The sequence below is a fragment of the Psittacula echo genome (genome assembly GCF_963264785.1).
Source record: "Psittacula echo genome assembly, chromosome: 5".
Classification (NCBI taxonomy): Eukaryota; Metazoa; Chordata; class Aves; order Psittaciformes; family Psittacidae; genus Psittacula; species Psittacula echo.
The window spans coordinates 81,768,430-81,786,857 of record NC_137739.1 but is presented as its reverse complement, the minus strand read 5'-3'; the positions used below and the strand labels follow the sequence as shown (position 1 = coordinate 81,786,857).

At 40.3% G+C, this 18,428-nt stretch overlaps 1 protein-coding gene across 1 annotated transcript in view; it reads right to left on the bottom strand.

The window, feature by feature from the left end:
* Positions 1-10,548, bottom strand: part of LOC308221329 (cytosolic phospholipase A2 epsilon-like) — a gene marked incomplete at both ends in the record, with an annotated part of 35,210 nt that extends 24,662 nt beyond the window's left edge. Inside the window, 2 exons of the mRNA XM_080618314.1 lie at positions 8,242-8,314; positions 10,522-10,548. Coding sequence (XP_080474440.1) covers positions 8,242-8,314; positions 10,522-10,548 — 100 coding nt within the window. The remainder of the gene's footprint in view (positions 1-8,241; positions 8,315-10,521) is intronic.
* Between the last annotated feature and the right edge of the window lie 7,880 nt (positions 10,549-18,428).

The following is an 18,428-nucleotide window of genomic DNA, read 5'->3' as shown; positions in this document are numbered from 1 at the left end:
GACATGAGTCAATGTGCATGCCTTAACATGAAAGATCTGAAAGAACTGAGTTTGATAATTCAACAACAACAAAGACTGTCAAATAACATGATAGTGATCTGTAATGTCCAAATGATTGATATAAAGAGGACAAAGATCTGTGTCTCTCCATGGCCAGAGGGAAATAAATACAAATATTAGGAAAACTGCCCCAGCTCGAAGAGAGTTAGCTCTAGCAAGAGATTTTGTAACTTTTCTAGGTAACTCACTTCAGATGGTATTGGTCCCCAGATATATATGAAAGAGTGACTGACAAGGTAAACTTGATCCTGCTTCAGAAGAGGACCAGCCCAGGTGAACCTACATGGTGTCATATGGAATTGCTGTCATGTGATGCCCATGTTTATGCTGGAAGGCAATAAACAGGATAAACACGTCATGTCAATTATATTGCATGGAATCCAACTAACCAGTCACCTTCATATTGTACACCAGCCCAAGAGACCAGCTCTGAGGTACCTGGGCACTGTCTCCAAACCCCCTTCTTGGATACATGAAGTAAGAATGTATGGTCATTGGACATTTTGCTACCTTTCCTTCCCAAACACATACACTGTCCAAGTGACAAGGCAACAAGCCATACCTAGAGCCTCTGTGTACTATCCAATATAACTGTCAAAAGAAACAATACATAAAGTGACACAATGTAATGCAGGGAAGCCCACAACAGCTGTTCTACAACTTCTCCCATCCGCCCCAACTCCTCCATAAGTCAACAGGGGTAAATTATATCACCTAAGCGGCAGTTTGGGTATATGTAGATATTCTTGCAAGATTTGTACATGCGAACAGAGGTGCAGGTGTCATTGGATCACCCTTACAGATGCGTTCTTTTGGCAAAGTGGAACTAGAAATCAGGTATTTCCACAGGAATATCCCTATGAATTAAATTTTGGCCCTACAGGGCGTAACGCACGGGTGAAGATTGCAGTTTGATTATTTGGCTTATTTGTTAAGGACATTGCTCATTCAGCCTGGATTAAAAGCTTACATTGCAGCAATGGTTCATCCTGACATAAATACTATGATTTGGATGCTTTGCCAACATTTGGCAGTGAAGCCTTTACATTTTATATGTCTTTTCTACTATAAGTTTCCTTCCCATCAAAGTAAGTCACAGATAAACACAGCCTCCAGACTGTCTTTTATCACAAGACTACAACTAATCCTATTTTCACGGTGAAATTAAATAAGCTCATATTCTGGCTGGAGTCCTCCAGGACTCCCAACTGATATAACAGTTCACAGCATCTTTCCTGCAACTAAGAATGAATGAAAGCATTAAGAATAGGTACATCTGACTGTCAAGGAACATTTATATCCAAGACCCCTTTTGTCTATTTTTTTGTTCGTGAACAGAAAGGGCACTCTGAAGAGTGTAGTTAAGATTGGAGCTGAACAAGTAGGAAAGGTGAATAACTTTGCCAGGCAGACATTCAGAAAGATTGCCAATTTAATGGCAGAACAGAATGCAAGCAGCAGCACCAACATTTTTGTGTGAATCTTAGTTTTAACCTTTGCTGGCTACTACTGCAGCACTACTTTATCAGCTCCTGCTGAGGATACAGTCATACCAAGTGCCCAAGAGAGAAGCCATAGTCTCACATGGACATTCTCATGTGTCTTCTCTGCAACGTGGACTATCGCAGCCATGTTAATTTAGCCTCTCTACTTTACACTGGCCCCCCACGTAATAGCAAATCACATCTGAGTTCTTGGTCCTTATCTACAAGGTAATGTCTTTGATTCAACAAAAAGGTTGCCTGAAGCTCCTCTCTGGAGACCATCACTGATAAAGGTCCTCAAGCTCTGTGAATCTCACCAGTGGGCATGGCTGTCCCTGGCACTGCTCTGAGTCTTCTGAATAAACCTCTGTCGGGACTAAGACATACCACAGGCCTTATTACATTGTTCTTTTAGCATGCAGTTCACCTCAGCAGTACTCATCTAGATGCTTGTGAAAGAACACCAAGAGAGCAGAGATGCATAAAACAAAACAGGTCTCTCCTCAGAGGGTACAGGAAAGAATGAATCACTGCTTACAATATCAGTCACATTGCTTAATGCATAGCTGGATGAGCTGCAGATACTGTCGGCCTGATGAAACCAGAACAACCAGGACAGAACTAGAACAGATACTGCAGGTTCTTTAAGAGTGTATAAGAAAAATCTATTGGGAAATAATCAATAAAAATGTGTTTAAGATTATGTTTTTTCATTATAAGATACTGAAGATGACAAGTTATATCTTTTTTGCCCATCAAAGGAATATCTCAAAAATAAATAATGAAGAAATTCCTGCAATAAGTGAATGTTTGTTATCAATCTTCATATTATTTAGGAATTCCTTTTTATGTCCAAATAAAAACTAATAGTACTGTAAACACAGATCTGCTGACATTCAATTTGTGGTTACTGTTCAGTGTCAAGCAAATTATACTTTGGTCCTAAACTCAAGACATCATTGTGCAAATGTAAGCAGGATATAAAATATGGTCCTTATCAAGGATGATCAAAAACACCAAGGTACAATAACTTTTAAGATGTGGGAGGCTGTAAGCATGAGAAAAGGCAACGCTCAGCCTACTTTCCTAAGTGGTGAGAAGGTGTTACACAGCTCAGCCCAAGGAAATTTGTAAATACAGAAATCCTATTCAGAAATCAAAGCACATACTTATCGGTTGTCAAGAGCAGAAGCTGCTTCCATAAGTTTGGAAGCATTCTAGACTTGTGATATCTGTGTAATATATTAACACAGAAGAAACATCCATCCAGGTTTTCTGGAACTTTCAAAGTGCAAACTAGAAGATCACATCCTGAGCAGTCCGCCACTGCCTTTAACCGCAAGCAGAGGAAGAGTGAAGCATCATGGTTCGTTGCATGGATCTGCATCCTCTCAAAGCACTGTGTTGTTCTACATTGCTGTCATCATCACCTAGTCATTCCAGGCTCTATTCTCCACCCAAGCTTCTCCCTTGTTCATTTCCATTGTCTCCACCCTTTTCAAACCTGTTTTAAAACAGGTTTTGACATTTTTTAAAAAATATAAAACATTTCAGAAGCTTTTTCAACTAGAAGCTTCCTTTAAACAAGAGGATAATGAAGTCTAAAAGGAACATGTATTACCATCACAAAAGTCTTTAAAGATCAGCCCCGTTCCATGAAAGACAACAGCTGCAATACCACCTGTCCTGGTACAGTATTAGAACATGGCAATTGCTCTCACCTTTGCCTTTGAGGCAGAGATGAGCCTAACATTTACCTAAGGTTCTTTACTTCTTTTACCGGTCCTTCAGATGGTAATCAGTTCATCCTCCTAATGTTCCTGTGAGACTCCTAATGTTCTTGCTGAAGTCCTTGCTTTAGAGATGATGAACTAAGGTTTTGAGGAAACTCATCTTCCTCAAGGTTACACCAAGAATCTAAAGGAGGTCATGGGGGGAAATTGCACATAATACCTTTAACTACCAGAACAGCTTTCTGTTCTTGCATGTAGAAGTACACAGAAGCCAGCACGGCTGCAAAAAATGCGTGTGTACCTATATGCAATCCACTGATTCCTAGCAGTAGAAATGTAGTTATTTCCATAGCTGTAGGGAGGTGCTCTGACCAAGATCACCCCAAAAAATAACATACTGATGAACTCCTTGTTCAATGTTATGAACATTGTCCTTTTCAGTGGCAGCTTATTATGCTATCAAGGCACAGAGCAGGTTTTTTGTCTCCACACTTCTTGCCACGTGTACAATCAATACAATTGCGTACAATACAATACACAGTATGCTCTACACGCTACATTCCCTTATGACCATCAAAGACTTGAGAAGGAGAAAAAACTGGAAAAAATATCTTAGACTACCAAACACACAATTGGTAACCTGGGGGAAATTAGGTTTTTGCATGTGTTTAGATGGTAGCAATGAACTGAGGAAGCGTAGAAGCAGACTAGGGTAATGTGTAGATGAAGCCTAAAAGAAGATTGAATAGAAAGGAACAGAGGTTAAGAACTGCAGCTGTGAACTTGATTCACATAATATTCACTGAGATTATCCATTCATTTATTACTCCTATTATTAACTGTGGTTATGACTTTGTTTTATAAACATCAATCAGAACTAGGGCTCCATTTTGACAGGTATCTTGGTAGTTATGCAATTAGATCTTGATCAAAACAGCTTACAATTACAGTAAGAAAAGCTCTGTTTCAGGATATGACATCACAGGGAGGAGCTTCTAGTCATTAACTGTTGCTCTTATACCTGTTTATTTCAGTTTCTTAACCAGTTAGGAAATCCTTGTTTACAGGCCACACTGCAACTTGGCAACTATTTATATATCTGCTTCTCTGTCCTTGTGCAGATTCCTATTGTCAAGCATTTGTCCTGGGCTGCTTTTAGGGTTTCTCTCCATTAATGTAAAGGCAGCCTGTCTAAGTATCCAGTGGCATCAGGAGCTTAGCTGAGATGGCCTGAAAAGACACAAAAGCTCTTATTCAAAGGACCATGTCCCAGGATTTCAGTCAGCCATGGGAAAATTCAGCAACCACACTCATTTTGACAGGGAAGAGATTTCACCCTAAAGCAAACAGACTGCTGCTGCCCCCTCACAGTGGTGATACAGTCAGAGATAAAGGTAAGAAGTATACACAGCATGTTGTGTGCTATCTTCAATCATTTCTTTCTGCACGCAGTACTTTCCTTTGGAGAATTTGGCAATGAAAGGGATTTTGTTATTATAATGAAGTTACACAGAATTTAGGTGATATAAGGAAAAACATTAGTAATACTGCCTTCCAGCTTTTAAAATCAATGGGCAGTGTAGTAGTGGGAGTTTTCTACGAAACTTCGTAGCAACAAAGCTCAGATTTAACAAGACCAAGGTTTAATACTGTAGTTAAAGACAGGCCTAAGGCTTGATGAGAATACTGATTGAGATCAGCCTGTCATATTAAAGAAAGTAGCTGTAGGCCATTCCAGGAAAAGCTTTCTGGAGCCTTGGTTGTTGCGAATAAAAAGTAGGGCAGCCCAATATTTTTAAAGACATTTTTTCTCTCCTGAAAGGAATATTTCTGTGACATATATGTCTGTAGAAGATGTTATTTTATATTTCATGTGTAGTCCATGAAAAAACCAGGTTTCTCTTTCTGTAGTAGATACTTATTTCGCACCCTGAAGATCAGTGAACCTTGTTACCTAGAAAAGGGCAGTGCTAACCCAGATCCATCAGCTGCGCAAGGCAGCTCATGTCCTGCTGACTGCAGTGGCAGCCTCTGGGAACAGTGAGTGCTGGGTGTGCTCTGATAGGATCATGCACAGCAAGGCAGGCCTGGGCAGTGATGCTGAAAACAAGATCTGTGCTGAGGAATTTACACAACGTGGATCTGGTTCTTGTTATCATCAGCACATGAGGTGAAATGCACTGGTACCTGGCTAGCAGAGAAGTGTCTCCAGAAAGAAACTCTCCCATGTTTAAATGGTGGAAATGCAGATCCCTGCATAAAAGTGGCTTCAAAGGGCCTTTGAAGTCTTCTATGAAGAAACAGGCAGGGGGACTTGAGGATGAACCTGTGCCCTCTTCCAGACATCTTGGCTGGTGGACCAATCCTTGGAAAACAAGGGTTTTGCAACAACCAATCGCTTCCCACATGCGGAAAGCCTTCTGAAACTCAATCTCCACTATGTCAGCTGACAGGGAAAGTAAGGGAAGATCATGGGAAGTCACTGGATGGCAGAAAAAAATCCAGGCCTTTCAGCAGTGAAGGCAAAACCAAGTTTTGCCACTAGAAGTGTGAGGCATTGAGGTTGCAGTAAAGGTTTTTGTGACCTGGAAACCATAGATGGCACAAAGACTGTTGTTGCTGTGTACAGTTAATGCAGGTTTAAGAACAGACTGGGGATGTTGCTCCGTACTCCTCTCCAGACACCTGTCTTTGACTGCTCTCAAACATGGGACAGGAGAGACCTTTGGTCTGACCCACCGCAGTTGTTTGTGTGTAACTGTGCACTGTAATGGGGTGCAGGAACATGGAGATCCCAAGCCCAAGATGTAACTCTTCCTTCTGATGCTGTCAATGGCTCACTCACTATTTTGACAATGCCTCAAGCTGACAATGTTGGGTAATCAATGTTCAGATTATGGGCAATTAAACACTTCTCTCCAAAATCTCCACATACCATCCTATGCAGTTGCAGAGAAATAGCACCATCCAGGCAGCGAATACAGATTTTGCAGAAATGGTGAATGGGTTTATGAAGGTTTGTGATAGCCACAAAGCTTTTTTAAAGCATGAGACTGCTGCAGTCAAGCAGCTGATAATGATAGGTTTCCTGCTCTTTGGAATAAATACAAGGGGGCAGTTGTCTTTGTGTAAGCACTACCCCTAACTAATAAGCAAAAAAGGCATTTTCGGGCTGCCCTGAAGAGGACAAGCTTTTCTCAATTAGACATTTCTGCTGTCCATGCAAGTCAAAGAAGAAAAAATTGAAGTATCTGTAACTATTTCATTAACAACATCAGTATATAGACCAGTGTATATGAACTGGGCCCGATGTTTTTCTATGACACTGAGAAAGAGCGTCTGGGTCCAGTGCAAAGTGAGCTGGAAGATATCAAAGTAAAATCCCTTAGTGGCCTCCAAATGCCAAGTATTTTGGCCATGGTAATTAAATGCAAACACTACTTTTGACTAAGGAGTCAGATCTCTCAACCACAGATCTCTTTGGAGAGCAGGGCAGGGAAAAACGCGCTTTGGTGTTTGTCTTGCCCAAAAGCTTTTATTGAAGGCCAGTTCTGAGGGCATACTGTTGAACCTAATGAAACTTTGGACTGGTCTGGCATCACTATTCTTGCAATTTTTGACAGGGAAAATTTAGCCAAATTCAAACATGCCTAGAAATTGCAACTGTGTCTTGGGAATGATGTGCACTACTCAGACTGTAGTTGCCTTATAACCTAAATAACATAGGAACAAATTCTCCTTACTCACGAGTAAGCCTTATTCCTATGAGATTTCAACACACATTAGTAGTCTAATTCTTGTTATGATGTTCACACCATGTATAAATACAACCTTTCATCTGACACAAAGGGTAAAGGTCAGGAAATTGTGATTACAGGTGATTGCCACAGCTGTCCTATAATAAAATAACAAGTCCTATATTATATGACATGTGCAAGACCTAAGGAGGCATGGACACTCTGGGTTGTCGGTAGCAGCCCCTCTGCACAAACACAACATTTTAGCTGTGCAGTGCCACAGCTGAAGAAGAGCAAAGCATACTCATTTTTGACAGGCAGGCTTCCAAAACCCACAGTTCGGTCTAATCGAGCTCCGACCCCAACAAAGCACTGATAGCATTTTTCAGTTTGAATTATTTCTGTGTCATCTTTCAAATCTCTGACCTCATCTCGGACTCACTTAACAACTTCAAATTGCACAGAAATGGGAGTAGGAAATATAATCTTTTCCTAAAATATACTTTGAGACAAATATATTTCAAATATTTAGAAATAAATATATTAATTGTGTAACTAATACATTCCTACAAAAAATACCATTAAAAAAACCACTTTTGAGCAAAGTCTAAACATGAGAAAGCAAATATCTACAGAAATACAGATATGTAGGCCTAACAAGTTATATTTCTTAAATCATTCTACATACTACATTCAAGTGACTCTATTCATGTGCCATGAAATGCATAGTTTAGCATTTAAAGAAAAAGAAGTTCAGAAGTGTCTGTACGTATTTCTGCTGTCTGTAAAAAAAAAAAGGCAGGTACAGAAGATGATACCAAAGCTCACATGTTACCCCACAGTCTCTGGCAGCCACTTGACATCAGTGCTGGCACTTTTGTGGAGAAACAGAGGTGCAGCCTGTATCTCAGTGCATCAAAAACTGCAACTGAGAATTAACAACTGAATTTATTTAGCAAAACTGGCTCTAAAGCTTGTTAGCAGTTAAGACACTTCACAGTACACCACAGTAGACCTTTGATATTTCTGCTAATAATAACACTCTATAAACTGAAAGACACTGTTTATACAGAACCATATTCTAAAAACAGCTCAAATTCAAAGACATATCAATATTTGAAACCATGGCAACACTTCATACACAGATGCAAGTTACAGTGCTTGCTTATATTCTCTGCTTTCAGAACTGAACTACTGAGAAACACAAGGAAAGGCTGTGATACTCACACAGATCTGCCTTTCTCAGATTTCTCATTCTTATGATTTTCACTGAGAGTGAGCAGCATGGGCATTCTTCACTCTGCAGAAAAATGACACAGTTATTACCTGCATTAATATTAAATTTTCTATGCCTCATAAAACATTCCCTCCCACTGTGTGTTGCAATTTTTGAAGCCGTGCAGCAAAACTGGAAGATGAACTTGCCCTGGTTTGGAAGTTAAAACCATGTCTATGTAGAGTTAAAAAAAGAAGAGGCAGAAAAAAAGGAGATATTCCTCTGTTTATGTATGTAATTAATAGAAGAAATAACAGTAAAACTGATAACATAGTAAACAAAATTAATGCTGAAATTACATGCCAGGACCTTTTAATATAAAAGAAATCTTTATCAACAATTAAGCAGGAAATATAACCCAGCAAAAAATGAGAGTGCATGAGAAGCACCTCTGTTAAACTTCTGTACACAAAGATAAAATAAGTTTAATTTTCTTGAACTGTTGAAATTTCACACGGAAGCAGATATTTTCTTCAAATAATTTTATTTAGTAAAAAAATTCCAACTTCCCATTTAAAATCTATATCAGGAACTTTTCCGAGAAATAGTGAAGAGCAAATACATGAAAAGTAGTGAGGTGTTCAGCTATTGCAGTCAGGAAGATGAGAATGAGAGAATACAAAGAACTGCTAGGAAACAGAAACAATCCATAGTAAAATGTATAATCACAATGCTGTAGGTTTCAGTATCTTAGCATTGTTCAACTGCATCATGCCCCAGGAGGAAAATTAAACCGTACAGCGAGTGGGGCACCGTCAGCACAAATGCAACATGAAAGAAAACAGCTTAGGAAGAGATGTTAATAAAACTTCCCAGCCAAAACCAGATGCTGGACTTTTGCAAAAAGGATCATTAGCTGAAATGTCACGCACAGGAGGAAAGAAATATCTAGACATAACACAAACAAATTATTAATTCTTGCACATTTTAGTGCCTGAAACTTTAGCCATTGCTTCACTGGAAGTCACTACCTAATGCCTCTCTCACTCCCTGCTAGCAAAATGACTCAATTAAATCTCTTTAAGCGGATTATGCCACTCCTCTGCTTTTTCCAGTTAGGAATTGATCTAGTTCAGTTTGATATAAGTTCCCCTGCCACTCTTGGATTGTGATAAGCTGGCCTTGGTCTGTATTCTATGTCTCTTTCCAAAACAGAAGGGTATGCTTTAATGTCTTCTGTCTGAATTCAGGTTCTGGATGAAAGCCTCTACTTTTGTTCTTTCTCATGAGGCTGCTTCAGTGGTTAAGAGCAAGGGAAAGAGCTGGGAGGACAGTCCCATTCCTTGCTTTGTATGTGTACTTTCCACACAAAGACCATTGCCAGACTGTTCATTACTCTCCCCTCCTTTCAAAAGGAGGAACCTATAGATCCTTAGTGTTTCGTTACCCAGTTTGGTTAAGCATTCACACTTTCTATTTCTTAAGCCATGGGGATCCCACATTTGAGGTCTCCAAGCATCAATGCACACTTAAGCTAACACACACCTGTGTTATGGAGAGATGCTCTATAATCTCCATTTTACAACATGGAAAGCAGGGCACAGAATGATTAAATAACTTGCTCACAGTCAAACAGCAGACTAATTCAAAGCTGAGAAGAGGACAGATTATGCTGACTCCCTGGAGCCCAGCAGGCAGATTTAGGGCTTTCCCTACTGGTTATATTCCACAAAAAAGAAATAATAAAAACCAATATTCAGAGAGATTATGGATGAAGGCAGATCAAGATTTTATTGGGTGTAAGTCATGCACAAATAGCAAACTAGGACCATCTTTGTGCCCATGATTAGACACTGGTTTCAGTCAGTGACATTCCTGTACAAACCACTACCAAGTGGTTGCTAGCACAGCTACCTGAGCACAGCGTGTGACTGTACTCATAGCTAGGAGATGCTGTGCTATGGAATAGCCCAACTTGCATAATGCTTGCATCAAACCACAAATTGAGCTCAAATCCATAGCAAGCTGCTGCGAAGCACCTCAAACTGCTTCCCAGCCTCCATGTGAATAACCCACCGTGTCCGAGCCTCCCTCCACAACCAAAAGTATCTTCACAGGGCAACCAATTCCAACAAAGCTATAAGTCATTCTGACATAAATAAGTAAATACATACATGAATTTGGACTAACAGCTCCCAAGTCCCTTTGTAGGCACCAGAATCCCAATTACAAACCCATGTCAGAGATCCTCAGCTTCTAATGCATTATGGTCTGAATTTATGCGCTCTTACCTCATGAGCACTCCAGTATGAGCCCATTGTTCTCCCAGCTGCATACAAGTTGGATATAGATGACGTTTCAGTGTTAGAGGCAACAGTTGGAAGTGACTCACTAGGTACCTCTGCAACCTTTAAGGAGGCACCTACTGAGGAGCAAGTGGCTTAGCCATGCCCCACCTTCCTTGTTGCCTGAAAGGGAAAGTACAAAGAGAGAAGGGGAGGGCATTTGCTGAGTTTATTTGATAAAGGTGTGTGTTAGGGGAAGGCTGAACACACCAGAGTGCCAAGAGTTATTAGCAATTCAAGATAAGGGAACGATAATGCACAGCACTTATGCATGTATACCTATGACATAGCAGCCTAAGCAATCCACAAATCAAAAAAGATAATAGCAGCAGCGTGTAGGCTGGAGGAAAACAGAGCTCTACAGCACCCCAATCAGCAACGAAAAGTTCTGTGGACAAAATAACTTTAAATGACCTTATATTTTAGCAAAAAAGTATTTATTTTCCTCTTCTTTGAGGTAGAGGGGGTTTAGTTGCTTGCTAGTGGATGATCCCCCAAATTCATTCTTATATTGTCAGGTGGATATAAGTTTTCTTGCTTTCACAACCTTTCTACAACACAAAACTTCTAAGTTAGCCAAAACAAAATGAACAGTTTCTCCTCCAAATTAGGGCATATATTGATTCATCTTAAAGGTTAACAGTTAGATATTTTAAACACAATGCCGTATCATCAAATTATTACATACAAGTGACACCAAATTTTCCATTTTCTGGGAGAAAATCGTGCAGCAGCAGATACACAGGTGAATGACCACTTGAGAACCGCAGGTGATACTATTCATTCACAGTACCCACAGTCTGTCTTCCTTTTTTACAAACACACATCAGCGAAACACAAAATAAAGAGAGTCAGTTCTGACCCTACAGCTTATCACTGAATGAAAATTACTTTAGTCATCAACCATTTTAAGATCAGGTATCTACCGTTCTGATTAAAGATACGTGAAATGACACAAGATAACATTCCTATTAACATTGAGTTCAGCAAAAAAAGATCTTCAATCAGAGAAACAGCCTATTTATCCAAAAACGTAGCTATTTATCCAAAAACTGATCTGAAAGTGGCTAACCGTTGGCAGTTTCATTGGCAGTTTTGTTAGATCCTATAGGAGCTGAACTGATGTTTCTGCGTTGCTTCCCTGGGAAACAGCCTGGGGATGAAGAGCTATGGCGGTGCCAATACTATGGAAGCGTTCGACGCTGTCTCACATGACATCCTTGTCTCTAAATTGGAAAGACATCAATTTGATGAGTGGACCACTCAGTGGATAAAGAACTGGCTGGATGGCTGCACGCAAAGAGTTGTGGTCAATGGCTCAATGTCCAGCTAGAGATGAGTAATGAATGGTGTCCCTCAGGGATCGGGGTTGGGACCGGTCTTGTTCAACATCTTTGTCGGTGACATGGACAGTGGGATTGAGTGCGCCCTCAGCAAGTTTGCCGATGACACCAAGCTGTGTGGTTCAGTTGATACGCCGGAGGGAAGGGATGCCATCCAGAGGAACCTTGACACGCTTGTAAAGTGATTCGGAGAAAACTCCAGGGACAAACTCGTCAACAAAGTTTTTAAAGTTGACAAGCAGGTATTCTTTATTCCAGCACTGGGAGACACGGGGGATAGCTCCACCTAGCGTGTATCTCCCCATATTGCTTCATACACCGCCTTATATAGACACCGGGCACACATACATATTCATGAGGTTATGTATGGATTACATAATTTTCCAGAAAGTTCCCCGCATGTGTAAAAAAATGTGGTAGGGGTCTCTGAGGGTCGTTTACTTCTTCCAACAATCTTCATCACTTCTGGCTGCCTTTGAAGCACGAGCAGTAGATGCTTATACCAGCTTAATTGGATCGTTAGCACCAGAGACATAATAACCCTTCTAGCCTCCTACTTATCAGTTAGTTTAACTGTAGCCCATCCTGGACACCTGCAATTCCCAAATACTCGTTATCCCTATGTCCTATTATTCTAGACTATTTTTCTTAAAACTATGTCAACTATAACGATTTATCTTGTACAAGAATTCTCAGTATGTTCTCTAGCTGTACTCTATTTTTTCTTCTACGTATCATGCCCCTCAGTAATTTTCCACTGCTACTGTTACAAAACCATCAAACTTAACATTACTTAAAACTAATTCTAAAGGTTTTTATATTTCATTTTATGATTTTATGCCCCCCCTTTGTTTCAATCCCCCCTTTTTCTATCCTTTTGCAAATTCTTTTGCAACATTTCACATATTACCATCATCATCAGAAGTCTCTTTGAAGCAATTTCCCGTTTCTCCTTGGTGCTTAATTTCATTCCTTTTCCAATCTTCATAATTTATCATAGATCGTTTCCAACACCAGAGGAAACATTGTATCATACCCCAAGTAATCAATATTAAAATAATTAATATCAATATTCCTGCAACCAGTTGCCTCAACCAGGAGAGATTAGGTAACCATGAAGTAAAGTTTTTCCGTATTTCTGCAAAACCCCAGGAGGTATCATCCTTGGCCATTTCATGAAGTATCTTAGTTTGTTTCCAAATTCCCTCCAGATCTGTTTCAATTCTGCCACTTTGATCTATATAAGGACAACAAATATCATTGATTAAGGAGCAAACCCCTCCTTGTGCTGCTAGTAACATGTCTAGAGCCATTCAGTTTTGTAATACCACTTTAAATAGGCTGGTTATTTCTTGTTGTTCTGCTCAGACTATAGCAATGTTTTTATTTTCAATTTCTTCTATGGTTGCTGAGATATTTACAATTGCCTTCTCTAATTCACTTACTCCTAAAGATGGAATTAGCCCTCTTACAAAACTATGAAATGCAACGTGTCGTTCAATAATAGGGTTATACATTCGCTTAATCCGTTTAGCAAAACTTCTGATCCAGGTCCTGGGAAAATACTTATCAATAATAGTAATATTAGGTATTACAGCACCTAAGGTGCATGCCCCTTTCCAACTGGGGGGTAGAGTCTTAAAAGCACTTTCTCCACATAACCAATACCATCCTTTTCCTTTAGGAACAGGCCACCTCTGAACTACAATACCATCTATAGTAATAGTGTGATTACAATTTGAATGGTGACCTGCATCCGTGGCATTTAAACAAGTATGACCTCTTGCCCTGGTTCCTGGTGTAACACATCTTTGTGCACAGGTATAATATTTATTACTTGGATCAGGATTAACTATTCCAAATTTTAACCTTTCCCTCGGATACAGATTGCTAGTGTTCACCCACAAATTTGCCCATGAGACAGTGTTAGGAATTGGAACTCCAATTAATGGGAAATTTAAACTTTCTCCTGATTTAGGCAACTGTGCACATATCCAACAGTCACTACGATTAAGAATATTAGTAACATTCTGCACTAATTTCAGATATAAATTCTGGTCCCAAGCTTATGCGCCAGTTATCATGTAAGTCCAAATTTTGACCAACGCAATTTCATACATAAGGGTCCTGAAAGTTCAATCTGCCATGTCTTCTCTGGCTCTGATGCTTTCTTTATTCTGGAATAATGTATCCAAGCAGGTTGTTTCATTGTCTTCACTGCTGTAAAGGTGGTCAATAATACCTGGTACAGTCTGCTCCACTTCTCCTGCAGAGGATCTCCTGAAAAATTCTTATCATAAACCCAGTGTCCAGATCTGAAAGGGTGAATCAGATAATCCAAACCTCTCGCTCTTTTCCCTCCTATTCTCTTATTTATCTCCTCCAATTGTTTTCCCAGATTGATCAGAAACTGTCAGAGATAGCCTTCCCCCACTTCCTGAAGACTTTCTCCTTTAAACTGGGACTGATATGGACTCCCATACAGAATTTCAAAGGGGCTAACCTCTTCTTTCGACTGAGGTTTAGTTCGAATTCTTAATAGAGCCAGTGGTAAGGCTTGGTACCAATATAAATTTGTTTTCTGACATATTTTACTAATCTGCTGTTTGATCAGATGGTTCATCTTTTCTACTTGCCCACTGGCCTGAGGCCTGTATGGAACGTGTAGTTGCCAATCAATTTCTAATTTCTTGCTGATTTCTTGCAATAATTTTGCACTGAAGTGTGAACCTCGGTCTGAAGAAATTGCTGCTGGTACTCCAAAACAAGGTATTATCTCATTTAACAATATTTTAATCACTTGTCTTGCATTGTTTATCCTGCAAGGGAATGCTTCTGGCCAGCCTGAAAAAGTATCCATTAACACTAACAAATATCGATAACCCCCTTTCCTTGGTAACTCAGAAAAATCTATTTGCCACTGCTGTCCCAGATAACTTCCTCTCCCAATTATCCCAATTTGATTTCTATTTTCAGTTTTAGGATTATTCTTAAGACATAGCTGACATTGTTTTGTTATTAATTGAACTGTAGTGTATAGATTCCTTCCTACAATTTGCTTGTCTATTTACACAAAGACTTGCTACCCCAATGAGTTTTATTATGCTCTTCCTGAATTAACTTCCAGAGCTGGTTGTAGGGGATTACAATTTGCCCATCAGGTATCTGAACCCAACCCTCTTTATTTTCCTGTCCTTTTAGATCTTCAATCAATTTTCTATCCTCCTTTGAATACCTAGGTTTAGTTTCTTCAATTATTAGTTTGCCATCAGGGATTAAGGACACTGGAACAGGCTGCCCAGGGGGGTTGTGGAGTCTCCTTCTCTGGAGACATTCAAAACCCGCCTGGACACATTCCTGTGTAACCTTATCTAGGTGTTCCTGCTCTGGCAGGGGGATTGGACTAGATGATCTTTTGAGGTCCCTTCCAATCTCTAACATACTGTGATACATGATTTGAGATTGCTCAGCTGCTCATTTGGCTTCAAAATGGGCCAAATTATTTCCAATTTCCTGATCAGAGTTACCTTGCTGATGTCCTTTACAATACATAATAGCTACTTCTTTATGTAGCTGAACAGCTTCTAGTAGTTGTAAAATTTCTGTAGCATGTTTAATCTGTTTCCTCTGTGTGTTCAAAAGTCCTCACTCTTTCCAGATAGCACCATGTGCATGTACCACACCAAATGCGTATTTAGAATCCATCCAAATATTTATCCTTTTATCTTTAGCCAATTCCAGGGCTCTCGTTAACATTATTATTTCTGCCTTCTGAGCAGAGGTGTTCGCAGGTAAAGGTTGAGCTTCTACTACCTGTGAGGTGGTGGTAATGGCATCTCCTGACTTACGTTCACCATTTTTTAGGAAGCTGCTACCATCAGTAAAGCAGGAATCAGCATCTTCCAGAAGTTTTTCTTTCAAGTCTGGTCGGCTCGAATTTACAGTCTCTATGGTGGCCAGGCAGTCGTGTGTTAGTGGTTCTGTCGATTGTTCCTGCAAAAAGGATGCTGGATTCACAACATTAGTGACCACAATTTCTATATCATCTTGTTCCACAAGGGTGGCCTGGTATTTCAAAAAGCGTGAAGGAGATAACCAGTGGGCTCCATTCTGCTCCAGGACTGCTGATACAACATGGGACACTAGTGCAGTGATCTTTTGTCCAAGGTGAATTTGCGAGCCTCTTCGATATTCATGGCAACTGCTGTCGCAGCCCTCAGGCATCTGGGCCATTCTTTGCTCGCTTCATCCAGCTGTTTTGAAAAATATGCCACTGCCCTTCTCTAGGGTCCTAGTTTCTGAGCAAGGACCCCCAAAGCTATTCCTTGTTTTTCATAGGAATATAGCCAAAAGGGTTTAGTCACATCCGGAAGTCCCAGAACTGGAGCTCTCATTAACTCTATCTTTAGATTTCTAAAAGCTTCCTCTGCTGAATAAATCCAATTCAGACAGAGAGGGTTTCCCTTCAACAGTTCATATACAGGTCTTACCAGAACACCATAATTATGGATCCAAAGTCTGCACCATCCAGTCATTCCCAGGAATGTCCGGAGCTCCTTGACAGTCGACGTTCATGGAGTCTGGCAAATGGCTTCTTTTCTGGCAGTTCTAAGTTCTCTCTGTCCTCCTGTTATTTCGTATCCTAGGTAGGAAACTCAGGTTTGGATTAGTTGAGCTTTTTGTCTGGATACCCGATAACCACTCAGTCCCAGAAAATTTAATAGTTCCACTGTCCACTGGATACATTCTTCGTTTGTTTCTATGGCAATTAATAGGTCATCCACATATTGCAACAGAGTCCTTGTCTGAGTAGGTGGCTTCCATGATTCTAGTTCTCTTGCTAACTGATTTCCAAAAATCATTAGACTGTTTTTAACCTCCTGAGGTAATACCATCCAAGTTAATTGAGTTTTAATTCCTGTATCAGGATTCTCCCATTTGAAAGCAAGTAAGTTTTGGCTTTCTTTGGCTAATGGTAAGCAAAAGAAAGCGTCCTTTAAATCCAGGACGGCAAACCATTTCTGATTGAATTTTAGTTTGGTCAATAAAGTATATGGATTAGCCACCACGGGGTGGATGTCCTCTACTATTTTATTTATTGCCTTCAAATCTTGAACTAGCCTATAGCTTTTCCCATCTGCTTTCTTTACTGGTAAAATGGGGGTGTTATATTCCGAATCACATTCCACTAGAAAGCCATATCTTAAAAATTTATCAATTATTTCTTTAACTCCCCTTCTATCCTGTATTCTTAAAGGGTATTGTTTTATTCGAACTGGGCAGGCCCCCCTTTTTATTTCAGTTTTAATAGGCAAAGCATTCTTTGCCTTACCTGGAATTTCTGATGCCCAAACTCCTGGGTATACCTGATTGAGGCTTTCTTCTACTTCAGGTGAATTGGACTCCTTGATTTCCTGTTGAAACAATGACACACTCAAAGCTTCAATTAATTGATCCTCTTTTACTTTTAGTTCTATTTCACCTCCTTTGAAAGTTATGACAGCCTCTAAATATTCTAATAAATCTCTTCCCAATAATGATTTGGGTGAATTTGGCATATACAGGAATTTATGTACCCCAATTTGCTTCCTATTTTATATTTTAAAGGGTTTAGAAAGAATACTTTTCCTGACAACCAGTAGCTCCCACAACCATTACAGACTCGGGACTGTAGTGACAGGACAAGGGGTAACAGGTTCAAACTTCAACAGGGGAAGTTTAGATTGGATATAAGGAAGAAATTCTTTACTGAGAGGGTGGTGAGGCACTGGAATGGGTTGCCCAGGGAGGTTATGCATGCTCCATCCTTGGCCGTGTTCAAGGCCCGGTTAGATGAGGCCTTGGGTGACATGGTTTAGTGTGGGATGTCCCTGCCCATGGCAGGGGGGTTGGAACTAGATGATCTTAAGGTCCTTTCCAACCCTAACTGTTCTATGATTCTATGGTTCTATGATTCAGAACCGAATAAGTTGCCCTAGTATCTATAAGAAATTCCACTTCTTTTTCTGTGGCCCCTAGCTTGATTTTAACCAGTGGATCCGCTAGGGTAGATTCCCCAGGTCCTCGTCAATCTAATTCTAATTCAGTGATCAGTTGAGTTTGCTTCTTTCCTTGTGGACATTCTCATCTCCAGTGTCCAAACCCTTTGCAGTCTGCACATTGATTCCAGCTAAGGGGAGTTTCAAAGGTGGGCAGATGCCAACCTTACGGAGTTTAACCATGCCAAGTGCAAGGTCCTACAGCTGGGTCGGAGCAATCCCAGGCACAGCTACAGGTTGAGCAAATAGGAGATTCAGAGCAGCTCTGCAGAGAAAGACTTGGGGGTGTTGGTCGATGAAAAAATGAACATAAGCCAGCTTCAGTGTGCGCTCGCAGCCCAGAAAGCCAACCATATCCTGGGCTGCATCAAGAGGAGCGTGACCAGCAGGTCCAAAGAGGTGATCTTGCCCCTCTACTCTGCTCTCGTGAGACCTCACTTGGAGTATTGTGTACAGTTCTGGTGTCCTCAAC